Below are 20,175 nucleotides of genomic sequence, written 5' to 3'. Positions count from 1 at the left end.
GTGAAAATGGTTTAAAAACAATATTTAGATCTCAATTAAGGAAAATAACATTTGCAACCAATGTAATTAAACAGTTGACTGATGAATTGAATATGAAAACTTGATGTTTATTCAAATCCGTATGTGGCTTGGAGTCATTATGTCACTATTTATGAAATCATGAACATTATATTGTTATTTTTTATGAATTTATGCAAAGAAATCCATAAATTAGGCCCTCTTGGCACCACCACAATGCTAGGAAATCTCGCATCCTAATCCATACGATTCGTCAGTGTGGTTTTTCATACATTATTAAGTTATGGATAATTATGACAAATATCAGCTGAGTCGTAAACAGCCACATGACTGATGCAGATAGTTCAGAGTCAAGCCAACCTCACTGCGAGGTACAAAACTGAGCTCATTTGGTTACATTTCTGGATGATTCTTCTTACTATTTATAACTGCACTGACGATGGAAATGATTCTCAGGCAATAACAACATTAGGGGAGCTGAGACTAAATCAAATGCTCCTGAACCTCTCACTTAAGTTGCAGATTTGTCCTCAGCAGATAATGCTAATGTTCCTTGTGCAACTCTAAACTATATACGAAAAAATAACATCCACAGTAACTCATAAGTATTTATTCTGTATACATCATCATTCATACAGCAAGGTATCGTATTTTTCAGATTTCCCTGTCTCTTTCGTTCTTTGATCAGGAAGGACAGTTTTCTTGCAGTCGTTCTGAGACTTCAAAGGCCATCAGGCTTATAAAGTCTCTCCTGCTGGGCAGAAGAGTCCAAACTGACCTTGACCCTTTAAATGATCAGTGGAGGCTTTCTAAATCACTCCACTTTTTCTTTCTTGGAGGGAATGTAAGATAGAGATAATGACAGGGAGAGCAAAAGAAAAATACATGAATAGAGTGGATTAGTCCTCATTATAACATCCCAATAGCCCTGTATTTTGCACCTTGGTTATTTATTTATTTAAAATCCTGTGGCTTCTTAGTTTGTCGATAGCGAGTCCTCTGTTGTGGCTGCTTCTGGTTTCAACCACAACCCCAAACTCCTCTTTTGACAGAGGATTACAATAGAATAGAATTGGGAGGAATGAACCCCTCTTTAATGGTCACACATGCAGAGCACACAGCACACACAGTGACATTTGTTCTCTGCATTTAACCCATCCTAGTACCAGGAGTCTGGTACTAGGAGCAGTGGGCAGCTATTGTACAGCGAAGCAATGGGAGTGGGGGGGAAGGGAGGTGTCCGGTGCCTTGCTCAAGGGCACCACGGCAGGGCAGGAGGTGAACTGGGACCTCTCCAAGTAGCAGTCCACACTCCATATTTTAGGTCTGGTCGGGGACTTGAACCGACGACCCACAGCTCCCAGTCCAAGCCCCTACTGACTGAGCCACTGCCTGACCAAAGGCCACAGTATGATATATAAAAAAAGCTTGACATCACATTCATACTGTAAAGCCTTTGTTCTGTCCTCACTTCCTCATTAGGAAAGTGCAACCTCTGTTTCCAGCCTTTGAGGGAACAAACGACAGGAAAATGTTGCCAGCCGAAAGACAGCAATATCCTCTGAGTAGGGCAAATCTGGGTCGGCAGGCCTGATGACAATGTGTGACAATATGCGGGGTACTTTTTTATAATAGACACTGTAAAGATTAAACATGAACACTGCACATTAGCTTACAAAGTCCAACCCTGGGTCCCAGCCTTCTAGGTCACTCTAACTCCTTCCACATGTAATCTTTTACCAGATATTTTATGTTAACAAGAGAGAATTTTAAACTTCGTCCTGGCAGACAGCTCCCTGTGGCCACAAAACTGGGGCACTGCGTGTCTCCTTTGAAGGTGGCATTTGCAGTTTGTTCAGAGGACATCTCACTCCATGCTCATTAGCCTTAGGCAGGAGTTGTGACTGCGTAACAAAACAGTCCCAAAAGGCACCAGAGCCCAGGGTCTGTGCCAGCGGGGATTTTGTCTTTGGTAGTAATGGTCAAATACCCTGATCTGAATTAACGAGTGAGTTAAAATGTAGATGCTTTTAAATTGGACTTCATACCTAGGAAAATAAGGCAAAGCTTTACAGAAATGGTGTGAGCATTTGGCCTCATATTCTCTATCAAATGTTATCAGTAATGGATGAGTTCTTAATGAATGTCAGTAAAACCACATTGTGTTTTTGCAGGTTTTTGCCTGTACACATGTGTTACAATTTCTTGTAAATTGTTTGATTAAAACACCGACATTTGGCACATCATTTCATGTGAACAAATTATCTTCATAATTGGTATTAGTCATTGTTTAATCTTCTAATCGTCTGGTGACGCAGACACTTTTGCAATAAAGGTGTATTAAAAACAGGTTTAGCTTCTAGGTAAGTCTTGGTCTCACACAGAGTACATTTTATTAGTTTAATGTTGATTGTTGTATTTATAAGGGATTATTGTTGTGCGTATTACCTGGGTAATCTGAAGATAAATAGAAGAATCAATTGAATTTAAAATACATTTGCTTTAAATTAAAACGCTCTTCGAGCCTCATCATTTGGGTCCTTGTAGGAGTCCTTTGTGACAGGATTATTTTGTGTATTATCAGCAAATGTATGTCTTTACAGCAAGTTTGTCTGACTACCAGAGTTTTAAGTTCCTCTTCAGCTTCCAGGAAGACCAAGGGCTGTTTCCACTTTGGTAGATGGCCACAGGCAGGCAGGTTTCCGAACATGAGTTTTGGTTGAACGTGCACTTTCTACTTTTTCTCTCCAAGCTGCCAGTAATCCTTGCAGATGTTGGAACAACACACATACAGTAACATATTGTGCTTTCACAGCTGAGTGAAGCCTCTTAATTAAAAACAGTAATTCAAAGACTCCAATACTGAGCATGTTAAGATGATGTTCCTAAACCAAAGCTCTCAATACAATGTACAAACACATTTCAAGTATACAGGTATTTGGTCAGTACAAACACTCATGGCATAAATGCAGGAAAGTGAGGAGTACCGCAGGGAGCTTCTTAATAAAATGACTCCCAAAGACAACATTATCCAGGAAAATAACCAGCTTCTCACATATTCATGAAACTACAGGTCCTGTTTTTGTGTGTGAACATACTCACAGTTTCTTCACCTGTTTGATGACCGCACACATTTGGTGCGTCAATCCATGGGAAAGTGTTTAGTCATTGTCTTTCAAACACTTAATGATACCATTTTGCAACGAAGGTGAATTCAAAACCTCAAAACCAGTATCGGCCTAAGTCTTACACAATGGCATCACAACCATGCAGTCACATAACTTTACAGGTGGGTAGTACACATAATAGTATAGTGAAGGTAGTATAAAACTGCTTTTTAAACTACCTTTATAAGTTTGCCTCTATTAGATAGCTGGCATTACCTCATCACAGTCATGTAAACATGCTGTGTTCATCCCTTCAAACTGCAATACATGTTCAGTCTAAACTAAGGCTGTATAACCTCGAGTGGCACGAGTTTGCACAGCAGTGTCTTATGGAGAGCAGTTCAGTATGTACAGTGCAATTAGCTTTTTCCTTGTTCCTGAGAGAGTCTCTGTAAACATCTTTGATTCATCCCAACTCTCCCACATAACCATAATTCACTTCATTAGTTAATGATTCTTTTTGCAGGGACACATCTTACTGAGTCTGCTCTGACTTTAAATGGCTTGTAGCCTTTCATCTGTTTACTGGTCTCCATAAAAAGCAGAGGGAGTACAGTATTGCGTTTGGCGGTGGACTTGTGCATGTACCCACGGTTGTAGACATCACCAGGCCTGGCACAATCACACAGATGACAGCAGTGCAGATCACAGAGCCGTGTCAAGGCACATCTGGCCAACGTAAACATACCAACGAGCTTGGAGTCATTAGTTTGAGAATTCTGTCAGATGCCCATCTTAGAGTCGAACTCATGGGTGTAACCTCAAATTGAAAATAATAACAGGAAAGATCGGTTATTTTTTTAGATTTTACACAACTGCGAGACTCCAGGGATTTCAAGGAATAAACATCTTCATAAGTCAGATGAAAACTTTAACAGAAAATAAACGTTTCTAATTAGTCTACAAGTGTATCACTTGATTTTATTTATTGGCACTCCACGATTTGACACATTAGTTCAATACACACTGAATGTTATTTGGCTGAATTATGGAAAGCAGTGATGCAATAAAAACAGTGATGTTGAGTTGGGCGACAAACAGCCAATGTTCATACTCCGCTGGTTAAAGGATTTGGTTCTGTGCAAAGAAAATAACACTCCTCTCTTGAGAGTTGAGTAATAGCAGCTCTGCTTTACTTGGGCTGTTTGTTTTCTGTTTTTTATTTTGCAAAGACTTTTGAATACCACACAGTGGGTGATCTAAACACATTAGCCTTATAGTCAATTAGGTGAGTCTTTCGGGCTAATATATAATAATCACCTATAATACCGATCGTGACTATTATACCAATGCAATCCACATGGTTGCATACGAGCCAAATATCCAAATCCTTTACTGACTTTAGGGCAAAACTTACATCAGAATGTCATGTATTGGCTCTACTGATACTACTGATGAAGGTTTGTAATGGAATATAAACAGGATGTTGCAACAGATCCTGAGTTTAGTTCCTGTGAGTTATTGGTGGACATTGGACGGTATTTATGTGTCTTGCAAACACTGAAGGACTCTTCAACAAATAGAGCCTTTCTATACAGGGCTTCTATATATCACTTATTTCCAGTTAGTGCTTCAAATATACATGAAGATTTGGATAGATCCACCTCCTTACTCTAACAGAAGCCATTTGTTTAGAGAGAAGCCAAAGTTTCTCCATCACCAATGATAAAGTTGGTCATCAGAGTAGTTCTGCAAGTTTTAGTTTAGTAGCTGAAGTCCGAATCATAGCGAGTTATGAGGACCCCAGTCTCATATATCTCATGGTCTCATTGTAAGGTGTTGTCATATGTGGAAATGAGTCAGATAGTGTCGATGTAAGTGGTGTCAAAATAACCATGATGGCTGAATCCATAGAATGAAACATGGCAGGGTGTAGCAGGAGGGGAGGCGGACAGTCACTGACTCACTGTCTGTGAGTTATTGTCTGAAAATGAATACTTCACCATTGGTATTTGCTCAACTTAAGATTTATCATGAATAAGTACATTAAAAAAAGAGCTCCAGGATTGAGAAATTTATTAGTTATTGTGAGAGTCTTATAGCTTGAAAAAAGAAACAGAGCGGATCTACAATAACTTGTTGGCTACGATTTTTAATCATTAAAATATTCGAGAACAAAAAGGCACTTGGACACTGTAATCCATATCCGGCTTATAATGTTTTTCTAACTTTTCTTGGTCTCTTGGATGAAAATCAGTTGCTCTTAACGATTATTGTTTAAAGAATTAAAAAAACACTTTTGACCAAACAGTTACTAAAAGATAAACATCTGTGATTCTTTAGTGTCTTTCAGCCTTACACAGATAACATCACTCACACTTTGACAACGTATTTCCTCAAGCTGTTTATCTATGCCTAACAAATTATCCACATAATGAATCTTGTCCACACGTGCCTGTCAGCTCACACAAGCATGAGGATGAGTTATCAGCCAGGAAGTAAACTGAATTTACTTTCTATTCAATTTCACAACATGATGGTGCAGTGCAGACAATGCAGAATGGTGTCTCTTCATTACCAAAACAAACCAAGTGACTGTGCAGCTAAAGTAAAATGTTTAAATCAGTCTCAGGTCATGGCTATGATTAAGCTGAAGCTAAATGTGTTAACAGAGGCCATGCACTACTCTCTTTGTTGCTATAGTGATTGTTAAAACATTATCATACTGAGAAAAGTGGTAAGGAAATGGAGCAGTGATGTTCAGATGCTGGGAGAACAAAGCCTGGGAAAATAAAATAATGGGGTTCCTTATCGATCCATCTGAAGAGGCAGTAGTGTTAAAGCATCTAATACAGATTTCAAGTTTGTGAAGTGTGGAAAATCAAATGTTTAGGATGCACGCCGTTCTTAATCCTTGTGCAAAAACTAAACATTAAAATAGCATTGGAAAATAACTTTAAAAAAAGTCATCTTCACAAAAGTGTCATGTGTTGTACTTATAAGGAAGCACTAGATAAGACTGAAGTCACTCTAACCGTCATAATTGTTACGTAGACACCCATAGATAAGCTCATTGAGACAAATGAAGGGTTTCAAATGTAACTCCGGGATCACAGATACATCCTTTATTTGGAGATGTTGTGATCCAATACATCTCCAGTCCCTCCGATGGTCCTTTCAATGCTGTTAATGAGTTCATTTGTTTTCCTCTATTATTCCAGTTGTCTGTTGGGAACCCTAACCACCACTCATTTGTTCTGCCCATGGGTGTGACTGCTATGTGATGTAGTGACGAAAAAGAGGCTCAAATAGCTGAGCAAGGAGGAAAATCCACAGCCAAATGGTCACCGTTGTCGTTAAGATATATGGTGGTATAGCCTTTGCTAATTTTGTTTTTTACTTTCAAGATAGGATTGACTTATATAAACGTTTGATTTAGGAGTATCATTCAGCTTACACTGCATGTGCTCAAGGGAATAGGAAAATATTTACCCAGATGAGACAAGTTTTTCTGATGTGTGAAATGAGAGCGCTACAATGGCTGCTCTGTCCCCTCCTGGTCTCAGACATGACTCAGGCTGAGAGAGGAGATGATGTCTCGCAGTTACAGCTTGCCCTGCTCTCTGCTATAAAGCCATGGGAACTAACTACGTCTTTACTTTAGTCATATTGTATATTAAAATACACCTCTAATCTCCGCCCTGTTTTTTTTTTCAAATTGCAAAAAGACCAACATCAACGGGTAACAGTTATATTAAACAACCACTTGGTTACCCTCGGTTAATTGACTCACGCGTGACTTCCTGGAAACGACTTGAGCATTCAAGTGTAAGAAACATACATGAAAGGCACTGTAATTTGTCTCTCTTGGAAGTGTTGAAACAAACACGCAGATGTTTCATTCATTCTCTTAACTACTCACTCTCTTAAAACTGAGCACTAAATAATAACTGGTGAAAATAATGATGGTTTACAGAAAGCTCAGGAAATAGTTTGTGTTCAACCAAAACACTTGCAGGGAGGGTTCTAGTTCCCTCACTTTGAAATGTCTTGCATTTCTTTTTTGATTGCTGAAGTCGTGAGAATGTTTGGGTTCAGATTCCCAAGTCAGTCAGTCATTCCCATTCAAAGGCCTGTCTCTCAAAGATTGGCTAAATACAAACCTACTCATTAAAGTTCAGTTGCTATGCAGCTTTCACAATCTGCTCTTTTTGTTCCAATCCTTCTGATCGGTCTAGTTTAAGCTGCATGAAAAAGGCCCTTTTGTGATAGATATCAAATAAAGTAACTGCGGTCACAAAAGGTACTTACAAAAAGGAGGTTCCAATTATAGTGGGAAGTACCTATAAGACTGGAAGAGTGGTAGTAGTTGTGCAACATTTGAAGAGCGTCCCTCTCTCACACGCAAACGCACCCCCCCACGCACACCCCTGTTCTGTGATCTGAAGTGTGCATCAAGGGATGATAACAAGGTCCATATGTGGTCACCTCCTCCCTCCACTGCTTTGACATTAGGGGGCAGTTTTAACAGGACACCACAAACCATTGACTTACTCTCCAGAAGACACAAAACAACTTGAAACACTTCCTGGCACAATAATATTCTAGCAGCAGAATTGGAAGCTTGTTGCTTCCCATCACGGATCATAAAAGTGGCCGTTGGAATTTGGTGTGACAAATCGCCAATAAAGTCTGTAAAACTAACTTAGAAAAAAAAAGATATGACTTTGGCTGTAACTAGAACATTGCATGACCTTTGTTCAATATTGACTGTATGTTAATTTGCATCTAGTCATCTTGTTCCTGGCAAAAGTGTTTCAGAATTAAAAATAAGTTTAGTCAAGCTCCCAATAAGTCAGATTGTGTCTATGACTAGATGCAAATTAGCATTTCAAACGATAACTGCTCCTTACAAAAGATTTGAAACAAAGGCTCACGTAGCATATGTATTGCGCTATGAGGGCTCTGTGGTGGGAACATTTATTTGCCACAGAAGTGCATTTTTTGAAGTTCCAGAGAAATGTGTTTCCAAGGTATCAGGTTATGAGTTGCAACAGCTTGTTTATGACGAACTGCACAAGTCCACACATGTTGCTGAAATACAGGATCAACAGGAGGGATACATGGACCCATGGAGCTTGAACCATGTTAGTACACAGCCTGTATAGTAGGCAGTGGATCTTCCATGACAGCTGCCAACATCAGCAACTGAATGCATTGTTTGTCACTTACAGTGCTGATAAATAACTGTGCACAACGCCCACAATCCATTTGTTGATATTTTTCCCATCCAGGCCATTTGGATAATTAAAGGCAACATGTAAACAGTTCTTGTAATCTGGGAGACTCCGACGCACACAGATGATTTATTGTTAATAATAAAATCACAGCCGCGCATAAAACCTGAAAGGGATGAGCCAGTGTTATGGAGGCCACATAACTTTAATTTGTATACAAACCAATCAACTCACACAGTTTCCCATGGATGCTAACAAAGGGTGATTTATCGAGATGTTAGCGGATTAGTGAAACATTCTTAAAAACAATTGTTGTGTTTGTTTGTTACTTTCTGAATAGGGTTCCGGTCATTCTCTGCATGGTGCAGACAAAACACTTTTGCACAATCCCCAAATGTGCCATATGTTGTGGTCTTTGATTGTGGGAATCTGTCCCTGGGTGTTATGACAACAATAACAGCGCACATATGCTCCGCTAGAGGTAGATGGCAAAATGGGATTCCCATAGAAACACAGCAATACTTGGAAATTAAATGTTAGTTTATTGCATGCAGAGACAATTCAAAAGAGCCAATAATTAATAACTCGTTAAACATAATTATCAGCTGGGAAGATCAAAATTAAGAGTTTCTGTTCTGGTCTGCATTAAACGGCTGCTTCTGGTATGAACTTGCAGTTATCTTGTAATCCTACTTGCATGAAAGGCAGCAACAACAAAAAACTCCACTTAGGGCAATCTTTAGGATGTTAACTCAGGTTTGATTATGGGCTTTTAGATCTATATCCAGTTTACAAAGGATAAACAAAAGTATTAAAATGTTCAGATGGTCCGATGATCTTCCAAAACATTATCTTTATCTCTCTCAAAAGTAACCTTTTGAACTTTGTTTTTGGTTACGCATTATTCTTTCTGTATCTCTGTACTTATACCAAAGCTAATTCCTCGTATGTGTAAACCTATTTGGAAAACAAAACCGATTCTGATTCTGACTCCTTTCTAAACTTCAGAACAGAAAGCAATATCTCTGAGGCCAGAAGTCTACACATTATAGGTCACTATTCTGAGCATGAGTAGTTCAGTTTGACTGTGTTACCTTGTTAACTCTTTCACAGTTTATAACTCACTTACCTTAAGTTTCCAAGGACAGACATACACACTGTGCTACAAGTTCAATGTACTCCTTTCAAATGAAAGCCAACATGAAACATGAAAATTAGGATGTTTGAAAAATACTGAATTTAGAGACTACAAGCGATTAATTACTGTAATGAATGGGATATGTCACGCGGGTTGAATTTGGCTTTAAACCAGCAGAGGCCCTGTGAGTGTATCGAGACCTGAGCCAGGGTTTCACTGACCAGGTCCTGGACCAGCACTGCAGATAATGAGAAACACATGGTCTGACAACCAAGAGCCAAGTCAGACATCAGGTTATGGTGTGAGATACTGTTCCATACACCTTTATCAAAGCTGTCCTAATCCTCTGCTCTGTTAAACGTGTTTTGTGCACATTAAAATGATTAAACAGGATATATAGATACTATTTTTTCCTGCCTCTGTATTCTGCGTTCTACCTCCATCTAGTGGTTATAAATGAATACATACTTGCTATGTAGCATAACCTGTTGCCAATATCCATTATGGGGTAGATATAATTGTGCTGTTTGTTTTAATATAATTGTTTATGCAAGTAATAAAGTGTAAGTAAGATCATCATCACTGTAGAGGGCTTTTTGAACAAACAAAGAGAACCAAGTTTGTAATCACATTTTTTTTTAAAGGGAAGTAGTGAAATAAGAGTCCAATAGCTTGCATATAGACTCTTATTTCACTACTTCACTTTTTTTTAAACTATTTTTCTTTTTGTATTTACTTTTTAATATTTACTTGCACTATATTTTTCTGTTTTTCTGTATTATTGTGTTGCACTGTTGGAGAAGCCTGTCACCTAAGATTTTCATCAACATAACTACTCTGTAGCTATGTTCGTATGACAAATAAAGAACCTTGAACCTTGAGTCTGTTCTCTATTATCATGTAATGGATGTTTAATGGATGTTTATGGTAACACTCATTTTGATATGAGTATCATTAAAAGGAATAAACCTAGATTCTAAATAATTCAGTGCAAAGTATAACATCTATTCTTTCTGGTATCTCAACCATGGTGTTTTTTCAAGAATCAGACTCACACTTTGTGAAAATGCAATACACACTAACAAACTCTATCTTTAATCCAGCATTGGCACAGTGCTGATGAGTTGTTACTTCTCTCCAACCACCACCAGAGGGCGGTGTTCCACTGCTGCCCAACGGGAGGGGGCAACCAGGTGAGTGTTTTTCAAGGTCAGTATTAAACATCACATTGATTATTTAGGCAGGTAATAGGCTTCTATAAATGAGGCCCATTCAGGTCAAGGCTTTCCTGAACATACATTTACTTAGATAACGTCAAATTCAGTTTGCCTAATTATGTGACAGTGTGATTACCCTTCTGTTTAAATGAGTTGATGTTACTAGTAAATCCACTGCACTGCTATGGATTTGCTTTCTCTATTCCAATCACATCAACTAAGACTAAATATGCCATAGGCAGTGGAAGAAGACATCACTATTAATAAGCCCCTCACCAACACACGCACATACGCAAAGCATTCACTGTGTCAGGGAATAACAGAGTGAAGGGTTGGTGTGTCTTTAGCAGAGCTGCAGTGGTTCCACCATTTGCTCACATGCTGGCAGATGCACGAACACACAAGCACACTCACACACACACACACACACAAACCATCTCTGAACTCATCCATGAGAAAAGGATCTGAGCTTTGGAGAAGCTGAGTTAGCCGAACAGACACACACAGATACACACACACCCACACACTGAGCGCCTGAGCCCCCATTGGTCGGCGTCTCTCCACCCCACCGCGGGAGTCTCAGAGGGGTCTGCTGCAGTACTCTGCTCGAGGGGCCTGGAAACGCTGGAGTGAGACATTTTTTTTCCTTACTTCTATTTTTGGGCTGGATATCAGAGGTCCATAGCTTCCCTCATTTTCCACTGTTTTCCAACATACTGGTTCCCAGTGTACACTGCCTGCACAGCTTTAGTGCATGCAGCAGTAAGGCCTGTAGCTCAGACAGGCAATATGATACCACTGAGACAACAAGAATCTCTGCAATAAGCTAGTGAGGAAGGACGCATAAATTGTGCCTCTGCTGCAGGGCCCAGGGGCAGCAACCCAGTGCTCAGCCAGCCATGTAGGCTCAGGCAACAGCTAAAAGAATTTGGAAAGGACCCTTCCTGCAGCCCATCCCCCCATAAGTGAAGACATAACCAGTCTCCTCCCAAGTAAGCAGGAATCCATGACCTGTTTTGATGTTTTGAAGTCAAACCCAAAGGCCTTGTTAATAGTTTTCCTGCCCTCAGTTGTAATGAAAGGGGCAGACTATGCTGTTTGGTTAGAAACACTGCATCAATACAGAGTACTGTATATTACATTGTATGTCCTTTGCAATAACATTGTGATTAAAGGAGAGTATTAAAAACATCCTGGATCAGTATTTGAAGAGTACTTCACACATTACAAACGACAATAAGAGCTCGCTCTACTTATAGGAGTCTGACCTGAGGGGAGAACACTAAAGCATAATACTAGGTGGGTTGTTTATTAGTTAATAAACACAGGTATGACTATACTGCTGAAGCAGAACTGAACAACGTGCATAATAGAAGGATTAAGACAGCTAAGGTGGCCAGATGTTACAGGCACGTGACTTTAAAGTGTCTGGAAAATAAATTGATGACTTTATGGTCTACTTGCACAGCCAGAAGAGGATCAATCAATCTCATCAGGGGGAACTCTTCATCCTCAGTCCTGGAGTAAAACACAAGAGTATCTGCCCACATTCATAAAATAGAGGGAGGTCCCTAATTCTACAATAGCCTATAGGGCTTCAGATTCATGTAGGAACCTGTCAGAGGGAAGAAGCATGTTTATGAATGAACAAGCTGCTTCTCTGCCCGAGTTCAGTGTGTAGTCTGTTTAGCAAACCTATGAATAAGGAGTCCTGTGTGATGTGGAAACATCCATCATTGCATTTTAATCATGTTGTGTGGATTTTACACTTGTCCTTCTAATGTATATAAAAGACTTAATAAACTTTAAAATAACAGAGAGAAAAGAGACCATATGCAGTTTGTGAGTTTATGTACAGTGTCATTGGAAAGCTTTCACACTCCAAGTCACCAACTGTGAGGTTAGACATGTGATTGACAGTATATGATTTTTGACGTTTGGGTTTTAGGCATTACTTTGTGTATCTCCACGGCCCAGGAGATGGGTATCCAGCATATTGATAGTGGTGAATGCCAGCGGGCATTAGAACAGCAAGCGGCCATCTGCCAGCCTAGCGAACTAGCAACCCCACCAGCTGCAGTCGCAAAACGCCCTACAAAGCAGGACATGCATGCAGCTTCTGACGTCTGCGGCCACACTGCGCTACAAAGCCCAGAAAAACCAGGAGCGGAAACAATGAGAATCAAGCTTATATACGCCGCATAGTTCCACGACCAGCAAGTTTTTGAGAAGAGGCTGCCGTTAAGTACACATCAGTTCATTTCGGATGACCGGTTTGTGCGATTATTTTCCCATGTTGAGAAAATATACATAAAAAGACTCATGCAGGGGCACTTTAATACCCCGACATGGCGACGGCAAGAAAAGGGAGAGAGCTTTTTACTATTTTGGAAACTAGCGCGGACACAGAAAGTACCACGGTGTGCGACAGTCAAGAGTCTCCGCTTAATCTTTCGGCCGATGTAAAGTGGTTTGAAATTCCTTACAGAAAGCCAGACTCGGACGAGGAAGACGAAGTGCGCGAGGAAGAGGACGGCGAGGGGGAGAATGGATTCACGAGCACAGCAGCCGCGGCGGAGACTGCAGACGCGGCCAGCTTCATCGCAGGAGGAGGCTGCAACATAATTTTGGTCACTGGTAGTAGTAATGGTATCACGCACGACGAGGAGGAGTACGCAGAGGACTGTTATTATTCTACCTCCACTAACTGCTCTGATACCACCTCAAACTATTCGGATATTGATTTCTCCGATTTGGAGGAGGAGGAGCGCAGGAGTTTTTTCAGCTTTGAAGATGACTCGGACGACGACTGTACTTCTCCCGACTTCTGGGGCGAACCTGATCAGGTAATTGCAATCGAACAATTCTCTGCTGTCAGCGGCCCTCAGCACTCGCTGGGGGACGATGCTGACACCCGTGACTATTTCCGGATACTCTTCCCAGATTCTCTTTTTGAACACATGGTAGAACAAACAAACAAATACGCCCTCTATCGGCAAAGGAGGAGTGGAAAATCAGACCCCCACTGGCACCCCACTGATGTCAGGGAGATAAAAGCTTTTGTGGGTCTAAACATTCTTATGGGCATCAATCAGCTTCCAGATACTGGCATGTACTGGGCCAGTGACATTTTCATTGGAAATGCAGGTTTTAAAAAAACAATGACAGCCAGGCGCTTTGAAAAACTCACACAGTATCTCCAGCTGTGTGACCGTGAGTCTGAGCCTGTGCGTGGAGAGCGAGGGTACGATGCCCTCTTCAAAATCAGGCCTCTCCTTGATGTGGTGGAGAACACCATGTGGGACGCATACACGCCAAACCGCTGTTTGACTATAGACAAGTGTGCCATTGTCATGAAGGGACGTTTCTCCCCCACCCAGTACATGCCCCCCAAGCCCCTGAGGAAAGGGCTGACAGTGTGGATGCTGTGTGACTCGCGTACTGGCTACTGCCACCGGGCCAAGATATACGTAGGCAAGCCCAGTGAAGATGAGGAAGCGGCCTCCCTGGGCTCCAGGGTGGTGACCTCCCTGGTGCGCGGCCTGGAGGGTCAGTACCACCATCTCTTCATGGACAGCTTCTTCACCACAGTGCCCCTCCTCCAGCGGCTGCTGAGGGACGGACTGTACGCCTGCGGGCCCACCCAGCCGGAACGCAAAGGTTACCCAGAGGTCCTGCGCGCCGGTAATGTCGGAAAGCTGACACAGGGTGAGTTCTACCAGTGTCAGCGTGGCAACCTGGTGGCTACAGTGACACGAGATGTCAAGGTGGTTAGCTGCCTTTCTACCAACTCTGCCCCGGGGATTGTTGGTATCAGTCCAGGCTGGCAGCAGGGTGAGACGGACGGGGAGAGTGAGGGGGACAGCATGAACTGCTCAGGTTTGTCCTTTGGTGTGCCTCGGCCTCTGCCCTTGCTGTTGTACCAGGAGAACATGAAGGGTGTGGAGCTGTGTGACCAGCTGAGGGAATGCTACCAGGTTGGCAGGCCATGTAAGAAGTGGTGGCGCTACTTCCTGTGGTTCTACGTCAATCTGTGCATCGTCAACGCCTACATCATCCTGAGGGAGAGCAGAGGGGGCGCTCCACCGGCGGGCTTCAGCGGCAAACAGTTCACCCAGCGCCACTTCCGGGTGCGTTTGGCGCAGCAGCTGATTGGGGACTACCAAGGGGCAAGGGGCATGGAGAGGGCAGCACGCAAGAGACATGCAGACTCACCAATAGAGTACGGACACCGCCTGGAGCGCATGTCAGAGCGCTCTCGTCGCTGCAGGAACTGCACCAACAAAGGACTGCGGCATGAAAGTGTGTTCGGATGCAAGATATGCAATGTCCACCTATGCAGGGGAGGGTGCTTCTCTGAGTTTCATAAATAACGTTGACCTGCTCTTTGTTTTTATATCCTTTGTCTAATCAAGCAACTTGTGTCAATGGATTTTTTTAAACAGTAAAACCATTTCTTATTCCAAAGGTTACCACTACAAGTGCACAATATAGTCACACTTTATGTAGAGCTAGTTTTAGGATAGAAGTATTATTGCACGTATAATAAAGAAAATAAACAAAGAAACTAGATTATTTGATTTAGTATAGTATGTTTCGGCAACTTGCTTTCTGTAACATTGACAAAATTGCCTTGTGTCACATTTTTATACGTTTAAAATAATGAGAAGTTTTATATGAAAAATAAGAATTCAAACTTTTCTGCACTTACATTAGATCAGAAAATGTTTATGAGAAGTTTATCTCTCTCCTTTTCCAAAATAAAAACTTCATTATGATGTACTTAACTGAATCACCTGTTTCATTATGTGGTATTGAAGCATGTCCAACATCACCATAGATCATTTTAAAGAGGAATATCATTTTAATATAATAAAAAAAACATGACCTTTAAATTCAGTTACACTGGTTTGAAATGCCCTTCGCTTCGCCTGATCCTTCACTCACATGAAAATATGTATCTCTGGCCCTTCAAGGGGACACAGCTTGGAGCAATTAGAGAGTAGAAAAAGCCCCTCAGTACTCTCCAGCCAACGAACCTAGTAATGCCATTTCTTTCTCCAACCATACTTACACAGAGCCATCTGTGGCCCTATTCCACTGAGTCCACACTCAAAATGTGGTTCTTGTCACTGACATGATTGGAAAAAGGGAGAAAGACGACTTTTCTAATTTTCATCTCTTTTTGGTTGTAGTACGACGAAATACATTAATTTCAATCATGTAAATTAGCATTATACAGTTAGTTAAAGCTGCTATCCCAAGAGACACAAACAATGTAATTCAAACATAATATTCTGTGTTCAAATAAATGTGTTTTCTATCAAAGCTTTTCTGTTCGCTGTTATCATGCGAGCTGCTGAAGGCTGCATGTAGGCAGAGATAGGCTGCTTCTGCAGGTCAGACTAGCTGTCTCCTGTGTCTCTTTCTGAGGTTCCTATCTCTCCCACTGTAGCACACGGTCTATCTCTCCCTCCTCAGGCTCTGCTGTGCCATCGTACACACACACACGCACACACACTACGCACACACCCTCCCTTTCCTTCCACTCCTCTCTCTTGCTCGCTTTCTCAGCCGTTCCCCAGCTGGGAGAGGGTTAGTCAACTGGACGGCCATCCCGCTGATCTGCGGGAGCCCCTTTGGGGAGTTACCATGGCAACCGTGGCAGATGAAGACAGGGAGTCGCCAGCAGGCCCGCATGGTTGTCATGGTACTCGCTCTGGCTATGGAGGTGGGAGGTGCCAGAGGCCACACCTCCATAGCCCTTCTCCAAAATCAGGCAAGGCTATGGTGTGTGTGTGTGTGTGTGTGTGTGTGTGTGTGTGTGTGTGTGTGTGTGTGTGTGTGTGTGTGTGTGTGTGTGTGTGTGTGTGTGTGTGTGTGTGTGTGTGTGTGTGTGTGTGTGTGTGTGTGTGTGTGTGTGTGTGTGTGTGTGTGTGTGTGTGTGTGCGTGTGTGCGTGTGTGCGTGTGCGTGCGCCTGTGTCTATGTGTGTGTACGTGTGAAAGGGAGAGAGCTGGCTGGCTGACGGCCTGCACACTGTACACGGAGCCAGACTAGTTACCAGGCAGGCTCTGCTACAGCACGGCCAACAACACAACTGCCTCCAAAAAAAGAAGAAAATGACACAAAGATGCTGCTCTGGAGATGTCTTCATGCAGGTGTGGGATTCACACTGCATTATACCCCACCACCATAAAAGTTGATATTCTTATAATGAAGAACATGAACCATCCTGCTGCCTTGCAGAGTTCTCTACGCAGGTGTAGGAGGCAGGATTAGCTAAATCTGCACTGCGTTGGCACTCTGTAAAGCCTCGCGGACAATTTATATTCAAAATACAGCATTTAGACCCCATTGTTCCAACATTTGCTGTCAATGGCTGTCAGCTCTCCTCTACCCACAGTCATTATACGATCAAAGTTATTACAGCTACTTACAATAAGTGATACATTAAAAACAGTTTGACATAGTATTTGAATGACATTTAATGTGTTTCCACTCAAATATTACAATACAATTTAACAGGCTCAAGTAACACAAGATGACAAGTCAGCTGCAGCATCATTTTTCAATTCCGTCACAGCAGAGGACATGTACACCAGAACCATGAGATCTGAAGCTTGTTTGTTGATCACTCGTATGATTTTTTTGATTATTGATTTTGTGGGTAGAACAGTTTCAATTGTCTTCTCTGTTTTGTGGGTTTAATGTGAGATTGTAAAGACGTAATGTGCTCTCCCTGGGTAGGTTTGTGTGCGTGTGCGCAGTGCGCAGTGCGGTGCCACAATAGCCAGATGTAATGTTTTCAGGATGGATCCCAACCATAAAATGCTCAGCTCTCAACATGTTTCCCTCCTGGGCAGGGAGAGATGTCTGAGGCTCTGATGAGAACATGGGCCTGGTTTCACTTAAAGGCTGGTTTGGTAACACATGTACTGTTAGAATCATGAATGTTCCTTTGTTCGATACTTTCCTCTGTTGCTAGAATGGATGAGCGTGAGAAACCCCTACCAACTAATTCTGAGATCTTACTTAGTCATTGTTTGTCCCGGTACTGGGATGAATATTCCCAACAGTCATTGTGAGAATAAAACAATTGGCTTCTTATGTGTTAATCCTTCATATCGGTCAAATGAATTACTGCCTCACACACACGTGATGGATAGTGACTGAGTACATTTACTCAGGTGATGTTTCTACTAATTCATTATGTTTACTAGATTTTCCTTTGATGCATCTTTATATATTCTAATTTGGCAGTAGCTGTTACTACATACTTCAGAAAAGAATATTTGACTTAATTTAAAAACAGATTTTAAGGTTACACTGGAGAGACTTGAATGTTTCGACATTGTAGTATTGAACTTTATCGTAATCAGAATCAGAATCAGAATACCTTTATTAGTCCCACAGAGGGGAAATTTGCAGCTCCAGCAGGAAAGAGCCACAATGTTGCATATCTTACATGCGTTAAAAAAAGTACTAAGTTATAATATAATAAACAAACAACAACAATATGCTAAAAAAGTACTAAGTTATAATATAATAAACAATATGCTAAAAAAATATACAAACAGAAAAGTTACATCATTTTCAAAAATACAGATCAAAAACAAATCAAATCTACAAATCAAATCCTTTAGCAGTTCTTAGGATTTAGCAAAGTAAAGGATTATTTGATTTAAGGATACCACTTTACAATAAGACTATACCCTTATTAAGGATTCATAAAGGATTTATAATTAGGTTATGAATTAGGTTTTAAAACTTTATTAATCATTAAGAATCATTTATAAACCAGTTCTAACATAGTTTTCATACGTCAACACAGGCTCACTATTTGGCAAGTTGACTAAGCCTTATATTGGCTACCTAGCTTACTTCATCTTCTTCATCAGCCATCAGCCTTGGTATCTGTTGTTCACTGAGTTGATTCTCCCCCCATCCATCTTGATGTTTCTTGGCATGTCTTTATGGCCATTTATTTATGAGTTACTAACATTTATAACTGCCAAAAGGGAGCCTTATTGTAAAGTGTAAAACACATTCCCCTTTATTAATGAGTTACTACCATTTCTAATACGGCAGTACAGATAAATGTGGGCTCAGTATTTGGCAAGCAACCGGTCACAGTTGCCCTGTTTATCTCATGTCTTATAAAAGCTTATTAATGATGTATAAAGTGTTCACAACCTAATTAATAAATGAATTACAAACTATTTGTAAACCCTTTATAAGGGTATCTTATTGTAAAGTGGTACCGATTTAAGTATACTCCAACAAATCAAACACTACTGGTTAGTGACACACATCTCCATCTAGTGGACAAGAGAACATACAGGGAATTCTCAGGTACGTGAGGTATAATTTAAACTCATGTAAAAGCAGCTATTTTAAATAGTTGTTGTGTGTTGTTGTGTTAAGTCCTGTTTCTCCTTGTCATCCAGCATACTGACAACTGGCTCGTGATCGTATGCACATGTTTAACCAGGAAGCTTCCTGAACCAGATGGATCTCTTTGGTTTTTGTTGATGTGGTTTTGGGGAGCCCAACAGAATGACCAGAGGAAGTTTGATCTCTGAGTCTCTTGCCAGAGGGATGTCAAGAGTGACCTGCAACCAGAAAATTACTTTTAATTACTTTAATTTGTCTCTGTACTGTATCTTCTTCCCTTCTTTTCATTGCGCAGTGGGCATTTCTTGCTCTAGATCTCGGTCACAACATTAAAGTTTATTCTAAATACCTAAACATTTAAAGCTGATAGAAGGACAGAACAGGAAAGATGACACTGCGTCCTATACAGCATGTACCCATCATCAGTGTGTGACTGACTCCCCCTCATTCATTCCACTGTGTGGTGCTATTGACATTATGCCTTTTCTTAGCAGATGTGTATTTAGAACCACTGTAAATCCAAGTAGAGGGTTTTTTATTTTACAGATGACACAATTGAAATACCTTGAGTCTGTACTCGAGTTTCATCAGGCAGCAGTTGAAGAAGGTAGGGTGGAGCTGTGGAGGGATACTCAAAACTTTGGTTATAGTCAAAGTGCTTTCCGCTGGAACAGCGTCTCCTTTCGTAAAGAGGACCTCATTTGTGTGCACTATTCTCTTTGTCTGAGCAACAAAGGTTTGCTTTTCACTCAGGTAGAATTTGGGTGTTACCGCACGTGCAGAGTCATTGAGTACCTCTACAGAGATTCCAATTGCGTCACCTGAATTTGGGAGCAACAATACATGTTAATATTTTAGTAAAGGCCATTCAACAAATATATTCTTTAAGTCTATTTACCTTGCTTTACTCCCATTTGTTCTGAAGTTACATTCACAGTAACCTTTGAGGAGCCATAAAATGATATCCTGGTTGCATATTGTTGTTCCTACAAAGGAAGCACATACTCTGTCAGGAAATGAATCGTAAACTTAAATAGGAACTGACAGAAAACCTGAAGTCAA

General features: G+C 41.1%; 1 protein-coding gene across 1 annotated transcript; it reads left to right on the top strand.

Moving 5' to 3' along the window:
- Positions 1 to 13,065: 13,065 nt before the first annotated feature.
- LOC117536723 (piggyBac transposable element-derived protein 4-like) lies at positions 13,066 to 15,090 on the top strand. The gene has a single exon (XM_034201713.1). The coding sequence runs from the start codon at positions 13,066 to 13,068 to the stop codon at positions 15,088 to 15,090; it is 2,025 nt and encodes a 674-aa protein (XP_034057604.1).
- Positions 15,091 to 20,175: the final 5,085 nt, after the last annotated feature.

Source organism: Gymnodraco acuticeps, unplaced genomic scaffold, assembly GCF_902827175.1.
Source record: "Gymnodraco acuticeps unplaced genomic scaffold, fGymAcu1.1, whole genome shotgun sequence".
In the NCBI taxonomy this organism is placed as follows: domain Eukaryota; kingdom Metazoa; phylum Chordata; class Actinopteri; order Perciformes; family Bathydraconidae; genus Gymnodraco; species Gymnodraco acuticeps.
This window is presented reverse-complemented; position numbering and strand designations above follow the sequence as displayed.